Source organism: Sceloporus occidentalis, unplaced genomic scaffold (genome assembly GCF_023333645.1).
Source record: "Sceloporus occidentalis isolate IW3139 unplaced genomic scaffold, rSceOcc1.0.p SCAF_456, whole genome shotgun sequence".
Taxonomy (NCBI): Eukaryota; Metazoa; Chordata; class Lepidosauria; order Squamata; family Phrynosomatidae; genus Sceloporus; species Sceloporus occidentalis.
The window spans coordinates 257,063-272,661 of NW_028317436.1; the positions used below are offsets into that span (position 1 = coordinate 257,063).

A 15,599-nucleotide genomic window follows, 5' to 3' on the forward strand; every position below is an offset into this window, starting at 1 on the left:
TGTTTCTTCTTTGGGTAAAGGGGCAGAAAAACAAACAATAATAATAATAATAATAATAAAAAACGTGCCCGTTTGCGATGTTCCCCTGAGATGAAGTGAGAACGGACAGATTAAAAAAAAAACAAAAAAAAAGCGATGCCCTGATCTTCCCAGACTCCTCTCTGGTTACACTTAAGCTTCCGTGCTGAGAATCAAGTGGTGATCTTAGTATTTCGAAAGCTGGAGTTATCCCTGCAAGGAGGACAAAAGAATTAAAATAAAAATGAACACAACGAGACCCTGTAAAAACATACATGGTGGGCTCCTGGAGGCTCGTTCTATCCCACATCCTTCAACTCCAGAGCTCCCCCATCCGCCACTCATAGAGGGGGTCTCTGCGTGGCCCCAGGATATGACAAAAGGCCGCTTAGCTTAACCGATAGCGCAGGTCCGTTTCTCCACGCGACCGCGACTGGGATAAAAGATCTGACTCAACCGAGTGACAGAACCCCGACTACTAAACTCACGTGAGTGCAAATAAACCAAGGGGCTGTTCAGGCTCTGAAAGCGTACATCGCATCACTATCGGATGCCAATAAAAAGAAACGGACAGTACAGGAGAGCGCCATCTTACTTGAGGCTGTCCGTGTGAGTTTTGTATTCCATGATTGTATTGGGCGGAAGATTTAAGACTCTCCGTAACGTGTCGCGGATCCGCACCGTGCTCAGCTGGTCGTTGGCCGTCTTGTTCCAGATGGAAAGAATGTCCTCCTGTAGGGGAAAGGGGCACATAAATAGTCCTTAAAGCATGGGAAGCAGGGGGGGGGGGGGATTAGTCTAGGAGGGGGCTAGGGTCGGGCCCCTGATCCGAGAGCGTTTCTGTAAACCGACCTGGAAGCGGATGGACACCACGACACCGCAGATCTCCTCTCCCACCATGAACTGCTCCCCCAGCATGGCCAGGATTATATTCTCCCAGAAGCGAGACGCCAGACCCTTCCTCAGGCGGATAATCCACTTTCCCCCGTTTTTATTGGCGTCATCCTGAGAGAAAGAAAAGGCAGAAAAGATCATTTTTAACGTCATTAAAATATTACCTTAATCCACGTGGAGAAGGAATGACGCATAAGGATATTTCTCTAAATATTATTCCATCCAGCCTTTATAGTGTTAAAAAAAAAAAAATCCGGAGAATGAAGAACAGGAAGTTCAATTGAAATGAACTAATTGAACTCCTTCCCAGGCTGCCTCTACTATCACTGCTAGGTAACTCAACTGATGTACGCGCCCATTACAACAAGAGGAGAGAAAGAAATTAAAGCGAGGAATACGTGAAATATAGAATCCCGGGCTCCTGACACGGAGGAAAGACGGACACGACCCCCCCCCCCCCCCCCCGAATCACTTACTTCCCATAGAGGTCTGATGCCTTCCTTGAAGAGGTGAAAATCGCTGTAGCCGGTAAGGTCTCCCGGACGCACTATGTGGCTGTAAACCCTCCAGAACTGCTCCACCTGCCGGAGGGAGAAGGGAGTCAGAGCGAGAAATAACCAATCGCAGGTTTATACGCGCTAGAAACACAAAACAACAATTATACCCATATACACACAAGCACACAAACACACACACTACCGGTCAAAGTATGGCGGTCACGTATTTGAAGGAAAATCAAATTTTGTCCATTAAAATAACATGAAATAGATGAGAAATCCAGCGCAGACGGGGTTAATGCTGTAAATGACTATTGTAGTTTGAAACGGCTGATTTTTTTATGGAATCTCTTCATAGGCGTACAGAGACTCCTGGGTTCCAATGGCCCTTTATCACTCCTGGGTTCCAATGGCCCTTTATCACTCCCATCACTCCTGGGTTCCAATGGCCCTTTATCACTCCCATCACTCCTGGGTTCCAATGGCCCTTTATCACTCCCATCACTCCTGGGTTCCAATGGCCCTTTATCACTCCCATCACTCCTGTGTTCCCATGGCCCTTTATCACTCCCATCACTCCTGTGTTCCCATGGCCCTTTATCACTCCCATCACTCCTGTGTTCCAATGGCCCTTTATCACTCCCATCACTCCTGTGTTCCAATGGCCCTTTATCACTCCCATCACTCCTGTGTTCCAATGGCCCTTTATCACTCCCATCACTCCTGTGTTCCAATGGCCCTTTATCACTCCCATCACTCCTGTGTTCCAATGGCCCTTTATCACTCCCATCACTCCTGTGTTCCAATGGCCCTTTATCACTCCCATCACTCCTGTGTTCCAATGGCCCTTTATCACTCCCATCACTCCTGGGTTCCAATGGCCCTTTATCACTCCCATCACTCCTGGGTTCCAATGGCCCTTTATCACTCCCATCACTCCTGGGTTCCAATGGCCCTTTATCACTCCCATCACTCCTGTGTTCCCATGGCCCTTTATCACTCCCATCACTCCTGTGTTCCCATGGCCCTTTATCACTCCCATCACTCCTGTGTTCCAATGGCCCTTTATCACTCCCATCACTCCTGTGTTCCAATGGCCCTTTATCACTCCCATCACTCCTGTGTTCCAATGGCCCTTTATCACTCCCATCACTCCTGTGTTCCAATGGCCCTTTATCACTCCCATCACTCCTGTGTTCCAATGGCCCTTTATCACTCCCATCACTCCTGTGTTCCAATGGCACGTCGTGTCGCTGATCCAAGTTTAAGTTTAAAAGGGTAATTGATGGTTAGAAAACCTTTTTGTAATTTATGTTACAGCCAGAAATGTCATCGTTTTCTATGAAAATAGCTGCGCGACCCCAAACCTTTGAACGGAAGGAAGCCCGGGTCACAGCAGGCGGAGGCCTCAAGGAGCGACATTACCCCCGTCCTGTCTCCCGGTCTCCGCCTGCTATTCACTAAGCGCTTCGTGAAACGGTTTTCGAATCTCTGCGCACGGCCTTGTCGGCGTGAAGCGCACTCACCGAGGCCACGGTACCGAACTGGCGGATGTTCTGCTCGTAGTTGTGAGTGCTGGCGGGGCGAGAGGGCGTTCTCCTCGAATACCAGAACGTGTATCTGTACTGTAAAGGGTGCTCGCCGGGGGGGACCATCACCTCCTGCACGGGAGATACAACAGATACCTCGTCACCGACACCAGCCGGGCCGCACCGAGCCCCCCACCGCATTTACTTAACCGCCCCCCAACAACGTCAAATCCTACAGAACAAAACGCCTGTGTCCCTGAAAACACCGTTACCCGACAGCACGAAAACGCAGCAAATAACGGGAATATTAATAATAATAATAATAATATGATCTATTTAACCGTAACTAACCGTGTGCGTGTGCGTGTGTGGCCTGCTATCCCTCGCCCTTAACACGGTCACGTATTCACCGGCATCAGTACCTTGCCTTTCGGAGATGTAGTGACTTCATCCTCTAGAACTCTGACATCATCGCTAGATAATCCCATTTCCTGTCTGCAAGCGGCAAAGTAAAAGAAATGAAGTTAAAGTTATTTAGCTTGAGGGCCATAATTGTCATCTAAAGGAAGATGGTTATTAGTCCACTGGCTGGGAATGATAGGGATGATCCCCCGGCTGATGTTCACACATCCAGCCCAAGTAGTAATATAAGAAGCCGAAAAAAAAGCCTTTAACCCCTAAACCTCTATCTTTGGGACGTCATTCCACATACCCACTACACAAGCCACAATCCCACACCCCTAAAAGCCCCAGAACACCTAACCTGACCCCTTGGAGGAGGTCACAGACCTGCACCCCACACATATCACGTGATTTAAAGACCCACCCAGCCTCCTTAAACACTCAGGACTACAACATGCAACCCCGAGATCCCCTCCCCCTCCCCCACCCGGACCTATAACCATACCTCTAGGATTCAACACCACGACACCTTCTACCCCCTATAATAATAAACAACACTAGCTGACAGCTGACGAAACTCCAGACCCCAGCCGAGCTATTCGACTCGCTGAGAGTGATGGGAGCTAGTACTAAAACACCACAAACCTGCAAATACCGCAGGATAATAAGGACCGATCACCCACGCTACTCACTCCTCTTTCTTCATGTCACTAGTAACCCGGATATTGCGCCCCCGCCGCCGGTATACAGATCCCCGATCCGCGATCCGCACGCAGAAGTCACGCACTGCGCATGCGCCGCGTCATCGCTAATTCAGGCAGCAAGCTGTCCCTTACAAAACACGTCATCACCAGCAGAAGCGCACTCAGCATGCGCCACTCACGTAACACACGCGTCTGCGCTGTTCTGCGTCCTACCACTAGGGGGCGTGGCTTCACTAGGCTTATTTATGTAGCTTTGGGCAGTTTCTGGTTATTTCTGTAACCGAGCAACGAGAATAATGGGGTTTATTTACCTCGTTTAATTGATTAACCCTTTCCTGCTGTTTCTATACACATTACCCGGGTTTTAGGGCCGTAGAACCCTGCGATCCCCTCATACCCAGCAAACATCCCTGCCTCCTAGAAAAGAGGGGCATCAGGGGACAAAGAAGGGACTGAGAAAGCTAAAAAGGGACACTTGGGGGGTATATTACTACTTGGGGATCAATCACAGGGCAACCTAAACTACCTTAAGGGGCAAAATCTGAAGAGTGCGCTTATGACCAGGACCCTGGGTACCGATTGTGCAGCGCCGCTGAATATGATGGCGCCATACGAACATAAGAATAATGTTACTTATCGCAGATGTCAATGTTTTGGGGATCGCAGCCGAGTCCATTTCCGACCAATCAGAAATCGCCCCTCCCCCAGGATACAGAAATAATCAGCTGTATATTCGATTTTATTGAGGTTTTTATTTCAGAAAAAAGAGGATTTAACAACCCGGGACATGTAGACGGCGGCAGACCCCGGGCCCCGGACGCGAGGACCCCCGCCTTATACGTGTCTTATTCGGCTTTAATTCTGTCCTCCGCGTATTTGTTGAGCATCCGAGATAAGCGGGGGAACAGCGGGGACAAAATGAGGAAATCGGGCAGTATGTAGCGTATGGCATAACTCTGCGAACAAAAGAAACGGAAACCTGCTGGGTCATAGGGTTTGGGTGGTACATAAGAAGAGCAGCCTCCCAGCAGAAGTGGTAGAGGGTAATACAGTGAGGGTATTAAACATGCATGGGATAGACATCCGGCTCCTGAATCTAAGACGAGACCAACGGCTGATTAAGGTTTGAGTCGTTACAGCAGGAAATATAGGAGATATTTTATGAATAGAATTAACTATTTGTTTGCCGCGATCATCTCAACCTGTATAACAATACAAACAAGGCGGGTATACTGCCCTGACTCACCCCGTTGAAGGTGGGGCAACTTATAGAGCGGACACAGGAAGCTGCATACACCACAGACAGGAAGTGCCATTGGAGCAAACCACTTGGGGCAGAGGGGAGGTGGAATCTATCCTCAGTTTTTACTGAACAATTTTAGCATTTTTCATCCCCGCCAAAAGAGGGAGAGCGAGAGAGAAGACTGAGGTCCAGTAGAGCGTCAGCTCATAAGATTAGGACCTCTTCTCCTTCTGCACCGGTGTGTCCTACCATGTCCGTGTTACCGCGTTATAAGTGTTGTTATAGCGCCACAGAACGCGCTGGCGCTCTATACACAGAATGTCGCGGCTTTATACCTGGAGCGAGTGGGAGAGGCATCCGCTGGTCCGGCTGACGTACCCCACGGTGTTCAGGGCCTCGCGTGCAAAACTCTCGGGCGTCTTCACAAACAAGTTGGTCTCCATCCTGCGCGTCATATTGGTGGAGACCAGGAGGGGCATGACGCACTGCGGAGAGACGAGGGGACGTCAGCGGAGGGGCTACGGGTGCCATCGGCCCCGATTTACACCTATAGCCTCGACCCTGGGGCCGGAGGGGGCCTGGACCCCCGGGACATCGCCAGACACCTGGCCCGTTGAGGGGCAGTAACTTTTTAATGTGGGGTCAAGGAGTACTAGAGGACAATCTGCCCCATATGGAGACGGGGCTGCGCCGTGGCGGCTACTACCTGTACGGTGATCCCCTGCGAGCCGTATTCTGCGTTCAGACAGCGGGAGAAGAAATCCATGAAGACCTTTAAGGATAGAGTTGGAATTATTGATTAAGGAAAAAGTAACAAAAAAAAAAAGTCAACGTTCAGAAAATAACCCCTTCATTACTGATGTAACCAATTACATCATCACTGACGTTACTGGTCACATGAAAAGCCAACTCCAGTGAGTTTCTGGAAGGGCTGAGCTGGCCCCGTGTAATGTATAGTTTAATCAGGGAAATTTAAGGAAAATCTCTTGCGATACTCTCTGAAGGTGCGGCCTGCGTGCTGAAAGAATCCGCAGTCCCAAGATATAGCGGCTACTCGTCTCCCCAAAGATATTCTGAAGGCCAGGCCCGGCGTGACGCACCTTGGTAGAGCTGTATAGACTGATCATGGGATACGGTCGGGTGCCAGCTTCAGACGACAGGTTAATGATCAGCCCTTTCTTCCTGGGAAACGGAGAGAGAGGAAGATATGAAAATGGGGGAACCCATCAGGGAATCTGTCACAACAATATTAACCTATCACAGTCATACTCAGCGAGGGAACAGAGATATTGAGCGAGGGAACCCATCACAGCCATACTCAGCGAGGGAACAGAGATATTGAGCGAGGGAACCCATCACAGCCATGCTCAGCGGGGGAACAGAGATATTGAGCGAGGGAACCCATCACATCCATGCTCAACGAGGGAACCCATCACATCCATGCTCAGCGAGGGAACCCATCACATCCATGCTCAGCGAGGGAACCCATCACATCCATGCTCAGCGGGGGAACAGAGATATTGAGCGAGGGAACCCATCACAGCCATACTCAGCGAGGGAATAGAGATATTGAGCGAGGGAACCCATCACAGCCATGCTCAGCGGGGGAATAGAGATATTGAGCGAGGGAACCCATCACAGCCATGCTCAGCGGGGGGAACCCATCACAGCCATGCTCAGCGGGGGGGAACCCATCACAGCCATGCTCAGCGAGGGAACCCATCACATCCATGCTCAGCGGGGGAATAGAGATATTGAGCGAGGGAACCCATCACAGCCATACTCAGCGAGGGAACAGAGATATTGAGCGAGGGAACCCATCACAGCCATGCTCAGCGGGGGAACAGAGATATTGAGCGAGGGAACCCATCACATCCATGCTCAGCGAGGGAACCCATCACATCCATGCTCAGCGGGGGAACAGAGATATTGAGCGAGGGAACCCATCACATCCATGCTCAACGAGGGAACCCATCACAGCCATACTCAGCGAGGGAACCCATCACATCCATGCTCAGTGGGGGAACAGAGATATTGAGCGAGGGAACCCATCACAGCCATACTCAGCGAGGGAATAGAGATATTGAGCGAGGGAACCCATCACAGCCATGCTCAGCGGGGGAATAGAGATATTGAGCGAGGGAACCCATCACAGCCATGCTCAGCGGGGGGGAACCCATCACAGCCATGCTCAGCGAGGGAACCCATCACATCCATGCTCAGCGGGGGAATAGAGATATTGAGCGGGGGAACCCATCACAGCCATGCTCAGCGGGGGGGAACCCATCACAGCCATGCTCAGCGGGGGAACCCATCACAGCCATGCTCAGCGGGGGGGAACCCATCATATCAATACTCAGCGAGGGAACCCATCACAGCCATGCTCAGCGGGGGAAACCATCGCTAAGATACTTAGCGGGGGAACCCATCACAGCCAACCAAGCCTGCGCGCATAGCTCCAGTTACAGAGAGCGCCTCTCATTGGTTTAATTTGCCCAGAAGGAATCGATTCTCCACGTACTGCTTCAACATGTTAGGAAGGACGATCCGGGTCATCTGCAGAAGAAAGAATAATTGTGTATCATTTGGAATCCTAGGGTGACACCCCACAGGGGGAGGGGCAGAATCATAGCTCCTCCCATAGGGGGGCGTCAGTCTGGGGTTGCAGGAGGTCCGTACCTGAATCATGGATGTAATATTGCAGTTAATGATGTCTGTCGTGCGCTGGGTAAAAGAAGAGAGGAAATCGGTCACATCAGGGAAGCTTCGATCACCAGCCTCTACCTGCGCGCCTTTCCTTAACTTCTACCCCCCCTAGCTCACACATGCTGCGTGCGACAGTCTAACCCTCCTGCCCAAGGCTTTAATGTATCAAAAATGTCATTAATTAGAAAAAAAAACAAACAACCCAAAACATACTAGCATCTTCCCGCGATGCAGCCACGTACCTTCTTGATGTCCGTGACATCGAGGAACAGCACAGACCCCTCAGTGTAAGTCATTCCGACATTATTTACTGGAACACACAGAAACAAACCACGCTTAGTCGCAACGCCATGCGGCCACAAAGTCACTCGAGAGGGCTAGCAAATATCAGCTGACATTCACGAAGAACAGAAAGGATCCCATCTGGGTGTAAATGCTGAAATCCACAAAGCTCTACACTCCCCCTAGTGGCTTTATGGGGTGTTGCAAGGAAAACCATGAAAAAAAAATCAGATTTTTTTTACCATTTCATGTCACCATTCATGACGGAAGGCTTTTTTTTTCTCCAACCAATTAGAAGACACAAGGGATGAGGATCCTTGTTGGAAACCCCATTTAGAGCTCCACCCCTGAGGAGCCACATCTTGTATTTTTAATACCGAGAATTCCGATGTCTAGGCCCTGCAGACCATCCTCAATCGAGTCGTAGAGCTCAAGGCCTCTCGTGAAGTCCGCTTGGATTATCTTCGTTTTGCGTCCACTTTCCCGCTCTAAGAAAGAAACAAATTACTCATCACAAGTAGGATGTATTCCGTGTAACATCCCTAATAATGGGTTTATTTACCCCATTTAATATATAAAGCCGTTTCCTGCTGTTTCTATACACTTTATTGGGGCTGTAGAACCCTGCGATACCCTCATACCCAACAAACATTCCGAGCTCCTAGAAAAGAGGGGGCATCAGGGGAGGAAAGAGGGGTACACAGGGATTTGGGACCCAGAGAAGGACACTTGGGAGGTATGTCACAAGTTGCTTAGAAATATCTTTATCAGATGACTATCGCTGCAAGAGACACGTTTAAGGTTTGTCGAACCTAAGTGTGTTTATCCAAATAAATAGTGATATGTAAAATCCAGTCCACGTGGCGTGGGCCTCCACGGCCCCACATTCATTCCGTGTTCAGGTCTAGACTGCTCCATGCGAAACTGGCCCTCTAGAAATATCTCCAGCCATATTATAGATAATACCGACACTTCCTATCCACATCCAGCAGGGAAGACCTGGCAACTTTTGGCCCGTGGGGGGGCAAAGCCAAATGGGCCCCATCAGCCCCTCGCACGTCATCGGTAACATACACACATACACACACACTAATACTACAAAAATATAGGTGCACTGACACACGTATATTAACACACACATATACATTCATGCTAACACACACACTCATGCTAATACACACACGGACATACACAGTCATGCTCACACTCCCTCTAACACATGCACAATTGTTGTAACCTACATGCACACACACACACATTCACTCCCTCTCTAACTCCCTTATGATCTCTCTCATTCTCTCACCCCTTCATCCTCTCACTTTTTCCATCCCTCCCCTCAACTTCACCTGGGCTTCTTTCTCAAACAGCGTATGGGCTCAGCTTTTGCCCCCCCCCAGCCAGCCTGCCCCTTAGATCAGAACCAATGACCCAACCGGCTTTAACGTTATAGAAAACCTGAATAGAAATTAGGGGTTTATGGGTTGTTTGGCCCTAAAACCCCCATTTTATTTACCGATCTCCTCTGCGACTTTCTTCAGCTTCTCCAGCGTGCGACTGATGAGGACGACGTCGAACCCCCTCTTGGCCAACTACGGACAAGCGGACAGGGGGGGCAGTTAACGGGAAGTCCGGACAAACTCCCGCAGAGGGACGCACAGACGGATACTTACCTCCTGAGCGTAGGCTTTTCCTATCCCGTCTGTGGCGCCGGTGACCACTGTAGGGGCGAGAGCACACAGCGTGGGTTTATTTGGGGTTCGGAGCAGTAAAATAAATGATCACCTGGTTCAGCCTTGACAAAGTCTCCTCCATTACTGGGGCAATATGGGGTAGCTTATACAGAAGGTTACATGCCCTCAGGTGAAGGGTATAAAACAGACCCTTAAGACTTTTGTGCTCTGTTGCTTAGCTCCCTGCGGGGTTAAGTGGTATCAGGACTGGTGTAGATAAGCAGAATAGCCTTCCAGCAGAAGTGGTAGAGGGTAATACAGTGAGGGAATGTAAACATGCATGGGATAGACATACGGCTCCTGAATCAACGACTGATTAAGGTTTGCGTCTTTATAGCAGAGCTAGATGGGGGCAGTTCTGGAACTCCCAGGGTAAACACTTCTGCAGCCGTTTGCCCCCAAGGTTCCAAACATGGAATCTAAAGACAAATTCTGACTGAAGCAGATCGCTCTCTTAGACGATTTAATAGGGCTGTAGAACTCTGATAGCCTCTTACCCAGCAAACATTCCGAGCGCCTAGGAAAGGGGGCATCAGGGGAGGAGAGGGGGACATAAGGAATTGAGGACCAAAGAGGGACTGGCCAACTTAAAGAAGGACACTTGGGAGGTCTGTAGTTGAGTTGGGGCATAATCACAGAAGAAGGAAGGGTCCAAAATTAAGCCGTCTCCAGACCCGAGGAAGCTGGAAGCATGAGGCACAAGGTCTACCTCAATGTTCACTCATGTGGAGTCAGGTTGGTCAGTAGAGCGAGTGGGGTCTATCACCATCTCCTTTGAGACTCTGCAAGCAAACTCAGTGGGGAGAAAAAACCCTGTGGGTGAGCATTAGAAAGATGTCTCAGGGGTGACTGTCCCTTTAACAGAGTTATGCAGCGTATTACTTATTAACTGCAATAAAAGGACTTTATCCTCACAAGAAAAGCGTGCAGCGTATACATGTCGCGGTGTAGCGGCGTGTGAGTGGAGGCATGTCGCGGCGTGTGAGTGGAGGCATGTCGCGGTGTAGCGGCGTGTGAGTGGAGGCATGTCGCGGCGTGAGTGGAGGCATGTCGCGGTGTAGCGGCGTGTGAGTGGAGGCATGTCGCGGTGTAGCGGCGTGTGAGTGGAGGCATGTCGAGGTGTAGCGGCGTGTGAGTGGAGGCATGTCGCGGCGTGAGTGGAGGCATGTCGCGGTGTAGCGACGTGAGTGGAGGCATGTCGCGGTGTAGCGGCGTGTGAGTGGAGGCATGTCGCGGTGTAGCGGCGTGTGAGTGGAGGCATGTCGCGGTGTAGCGGCGTGTGAGTGGAGGCATGTCGAGGTGTAGCGGCGTGTGAGTGGAGGCATGTCGAGGTGTAGCGGCGTGTGAGTGGAGGCATGTCGCGGTGTAGCGGCGTGAGTGGAGGCATGTCGCGGTGTAGCGACGTGAGTGGAGGCATGTCGCGGTGTAGCGGCGTGAGTGGAGGCATGTCGCGGTGTAGCGGCGTGTGAGTGGAGGCATGTCGCGGTGTAGCGGCGTGTGAGTGGAGGCATGTCGCGGTGTAGCGGCGTGTGAGTGGAGGCATGTCGCGGTGTAGCAGCGTGTGAATGGAGGCATGTCGAGGTGTAGCGGCGTGTGAGTGGAGGCATGTCGAGGTGTAGCGGCGTGTGAGTGGAGGCATGTCGCGGTGTAGCGGCGTGTGAGTGGAGGCATGTCGCGGTGTAGCGGCGTGTGAGTGGAGGCATGTCGCGGTGCAGCGGCGTGTGAGTGGAGGCATGTCGCAGTGTAGCGGCGTGAGTGGGGGCATGTCGCGGTGTAGCGGCGTGTGAGTGGAGGCATGTCGCGGTGTAGCGGCGTGTGAGTGGAGGCATGTCGCGGTGTAGCGGCGTGTGAGTGGAGGCATGTCGAGGTGTAGCGGCGTGTGAGTGGAGGCATGTAGCGGCGTGAGTGGAGGCATGTCGCGGTGTAGCGACGTGAGTGGAGGCATGTCGCGGTGTAGCGGCGTGTGAGTGGAGGCATGTCGCGGTGTAGCGGCGTGTGAGTGGAGGCATGTCGCGGTGTAGCGGCGTGTGAGTGGAGGCATGTCGCGGTGTAGCAGCGTGTGAGTGGAGGCATGTCGCGGTGTAGCAGCGTGTGAGTGGAGGCATGTCAAGGTGTAGCAGCGTGTGAGTGGAGGCATGTCAAGGTGTAGCAGCGTGTAGTTTCGTGAAGGTATTATTAGCATTGAGGCCGCTCCTCACCCGCCCATCCTCCATATTTCTTGAGGTCCGTCTTCCACCATTCAGAGACAACATGCGCCAGGAAGCCTCGCAGTATCTTCCACCCCAGGCTTAGCGTGAGATACCCCACGGCCAGGACCCCGATGAGGGCAAAGGCTGGGGAGGACAAACATGTCTCCAGCAAACACATCCCAAGACCGCTGGTGACTGCAAAGAATCCGGACGACTGCAGGACGGGACAACAGATAAGAGACTGTTCCTCTACTGCTCCGAGAGCACAAACCGGGTGGGCAGGGCTGGGGTTATAATTAACCTAGAGGGGTGTGACTGCGTTATCAGGACTGGTCAGACAGCGGCGGGTGTGTATGTAATGTAGGGGATGTGACTGCGTTATCAGGACTGGTCAGACAGCGGCGGGTGCGTATGTAACGTAGGGGATGTGACTGCGTTATCAGGACTGGTCAGACAGCGGCGGGTCTGTATGTAATGTAGGGGATGTGACTGCGTTATCAGGACTGGTCAGACAGCGGCGGGTGTGTATGTAATGTAGGAGATGTGACTGCGTTATCAGGACTGGTCAGACAGCGGCGGGTGTGTATGTAACGTAGGGGATGTGACTGCGTTATCAGGACTGGTCAGACAGTGGCGGGTGTGTATGTAACGTAGGGGATGTGACTGCGTTATCAGGACTGGTCAGACAGCGGCGGGTGTGTATGTAATGTAGGGGATGTGACTGCGTTATCAGGACCGGTCAGACAGCGGCGGGTGTGTATGTAATGTAGGGGATGTGACTGCGTTATCAGGACCGGTCAGACAGCGGCGGGTGTGTATGTAATGTAGGGGATGTGGCTGCGTTATCAGGACTGGTCAGACAGCGGCGGGTCTGTATGTAACGTAGGGGATGCCACTGGCCAATCAGGCTGATCAATCCGTAAAAGGGGCGGGGCTTCCTAGGACTGCTGAGTGCTCCTTTTACGTGTATCAGGTGTGTATACAGCTGTTTCTGACACAGGTTGCACTTGAGCTCTTGTGTTTAGAACATTTTGCAGCCGGCCCTTGTACTACACCTGACCTGATTGGCTGTTTACCTTGTTTTGTCTTAAGCATAGCTTCTAACTGTCCCGAACTTGCTGGAAATGGCCCCACTATGGCCGGCGGATCTATAGCATGAGGGCCTACGGCCCAGGTGGCACACTCCCGATCTTTCGGATCTCCTCTTGGCCGGCTCAGGGACCTGTGAACCCGATGTGGCCCCTTGTGAGTGCTGCGAGGTGGCCCTTGGGGGTAAGGGGGGCGGGTGCTCTTGCCAACCACACCCCCAACACAGGTGTATTGATTTGGGGGGGTATGTGCACTCCAGTTAAGCCCCCCCAGGCACTTGCCCCCATGGGCAGGAGGTGTCAGCCCCCGCGGTGAAGCGCGTGATCTTGGCAGCCATTGGCCAGCACTGACTGGTAACTAATAGGCGTGCCGGTGCCACTATAACTGGTTGTATTTGTGCACGGAGTGTGTGTGGGGGGGTCTCTCCCGGTACAGTGTGTGTGTGTGTGTGTGGGGGTCTCTCCCGGTACAGAGTGTGTGTGTGTGTGTGTGTGGGGTGTCTCTCTCCCGGTACAGAGTGTGTGTGTGGGGGGGGGGGTCTCTCCCGGTACAGAGTGTGTGTGTGTGTGTGTGGGGGGGTGTCTCTCTCCCGGTACAGAGTGTGTGTGTGGGGGGGGTGTCTCTCTCCCGGTACAGAGTGTGTGTGGGGGGGTCTCTCCTGGTATAGAGTGTGTGTGTGTGGGGGGTCTCTCCCGGTACAGAGTGTGTGTGTGTGTGTGTGTGGGGGGGTCTCTCCCGGTACAGAGTGTGTGTGTGTGTGTGTGTGTGTGTGTGGGGGGGGGTGTCTCTCTCCCGGTACAGAGTGTGTGTGTGTGTGGTCTCTCCCGGTACAGAGTGTGTGTGTGTGTGTGTGTGGGGGGGTGTCTCTCCTGGTATAGAGTGTGTGTGTGGGGGGTCTCTCCCGGTACAGTGTGTGTGTGGGGGGTCTCTCCTGGTACAGTGTGTGTGTGTGTGTGGGGGGTCTCTCCCGGTACAGAGTGTGTGTGGCGGGGGTCTCTCCCGGTACAGAGTGTGTGTGTGTGGGGGGTCTCTCCCGGTACAGAGTGTGAGTGGGGATCTCTCCCGGTACAGAGTGTGAGTGGGGGTCCCTCCCGGTACAGAGTGTGTGGGGGGTCTCTCCCGGTACAGAGTGTGAGTGGGGGTCTCTCCCGGTACAGAGTGTGAGTGGGGATCTCTCCCGGTACAGAGTGTGAGTGGGGGTCCCTCCCGGTACAGAGTGTGAGTGGGGGTCTCTCCCGGTACAGAGTGTGAGTGGGGGTCTCTCCCGGTACGGCGGTGTTTTGAGCAGTTATATGGCTCTGCTGAGGGTCGTTGACCTGCGAAGGGATCTGTCACACAACAGATAGATGACCCCGCCTCCAGGCAGGCAGCCAATGCGTACCTCCCAAATGTCCCTGTTTAGTGTGGCCAGTCCCTCTCTGCACACGAGTTATACTTTTTATGGCTTTCATTTATCAGATGGAGCCCCGGGCTCAGCGGGCAACGGGGTAAAAAGGCGGCTAATACCGCCATCCTCGCTCCAGGGCATATACAGAGAGCCATGTCTTAAAGGGGCAGCGCTGGGCCACTAAATGGGTAACGAGCATACAATTTCCTACAGCAAACGGACCAAACGTCAAGCTTTCAGCACCTCGGAGGTCTCTTCTTCAGATCCTTACCCCCCCCCATGCTTTGCTTCTTTATCAAACAGAAGGAAGGGGAGGCGGGACTAGCAGACGGAACTTTATTAGAGCGATGATGTCATAGTCACCATTGTCGTTAACCTTTTATACAATTTGCTACATAAAATATTTGTCTCCTCCGCAGATTCAGCATCTGTCAGTTTACAAAAATAACGATTCATTTGCCGTTTTTCATCCGCCTCGATTGTCACTTTCTGTGGGATGAGAGGGGTTGGGGGGGCAGTGGCCGGGGGGGGTTGGGGGGGCAGTGGCCAACAGAGGGGGGGGTTTGGGGGGGGGCAGCGGCCGCGATGCCGAATTTCAGCTTTTTGGTTCAGAATGTAGAAAATCACTTAGAAATAGGATAGGGTCGGGGGATGGGTTTTCGGATCCTGCTGCTTCCGCACGTGCCGAGACACGCAAACTCTGCCGTGAGCAGTAACTCCCAGCACGCTCAGCCGGTATTAGCTATACACCGGCGTGTGCAAACTCTGCCGTGAGCAGTAACTCCCAGCATGCTCAGCCGGTATTAGCTATACACCGACGTGTGCAAACTCGGCCTTGAGCCGTAACTCCCAGCACACTCAGCCGGTATTAGCTATACACCATCGTGCGAGGCTCAGCCCGGTGTCTCATCTCCCATCACTCCCAGCCG

General features: G+C 52.3%; 1 protein-coding gene across 1 annotated transcript; it reads right to left on the minus strand.

Annotated features, from left to right (window-relative positions):
* Positions 1–191: 191 nt before the first annotated feature.
* Positions 192–3,426, minus strand: LOC149271851 (eukaryotic translation initiation factor 4E type 2-like). The gene is made up of 6 exons (XM_089507089.1): positions 3,361–3,426; positions 2,936–3,070; positions 1,389–1,493; positions 871–1,023; positions 614–750; positions 192–231 (listed from the first exon to the last, which is right to left on the minus strand). The coding sequence occupies exons 1-6, from the start codon at positions 3,424–3,426 to the stop codon at positions 192–194; spliced, it is 636 nt and encodes a 211-aa protein (XP_089363215.1).
* Between the last annotated feature and the right edge of the window lie 12,173 nt (positions 3,427–15,599).

Excerpts from the sequence above, each read along its gene's own strand:
- LOC149271851 (XM_089507089.1), bottom strand. The coding sequence starts at position 3,426 with ATGGGATTATCTAGCGATGATGTCAGAGTTCTAGAGGATGAAGTCACT. Across the intron at positions 1,024-1,388 it reads GCATCAGACCTCTATGGGAA|GATGACGCCAATAAAAACGG; the intron begins GTAAGTGATTCG and ends TCTTTCTCTCAG. Across the intron at positions 232-613 it reads ACTCACACGGACAGCCTCAA|GGATAACTCCAGCTTTCGAA; the intron begins GTAAGATGGCGC and ends TCCTCCTTGCAG.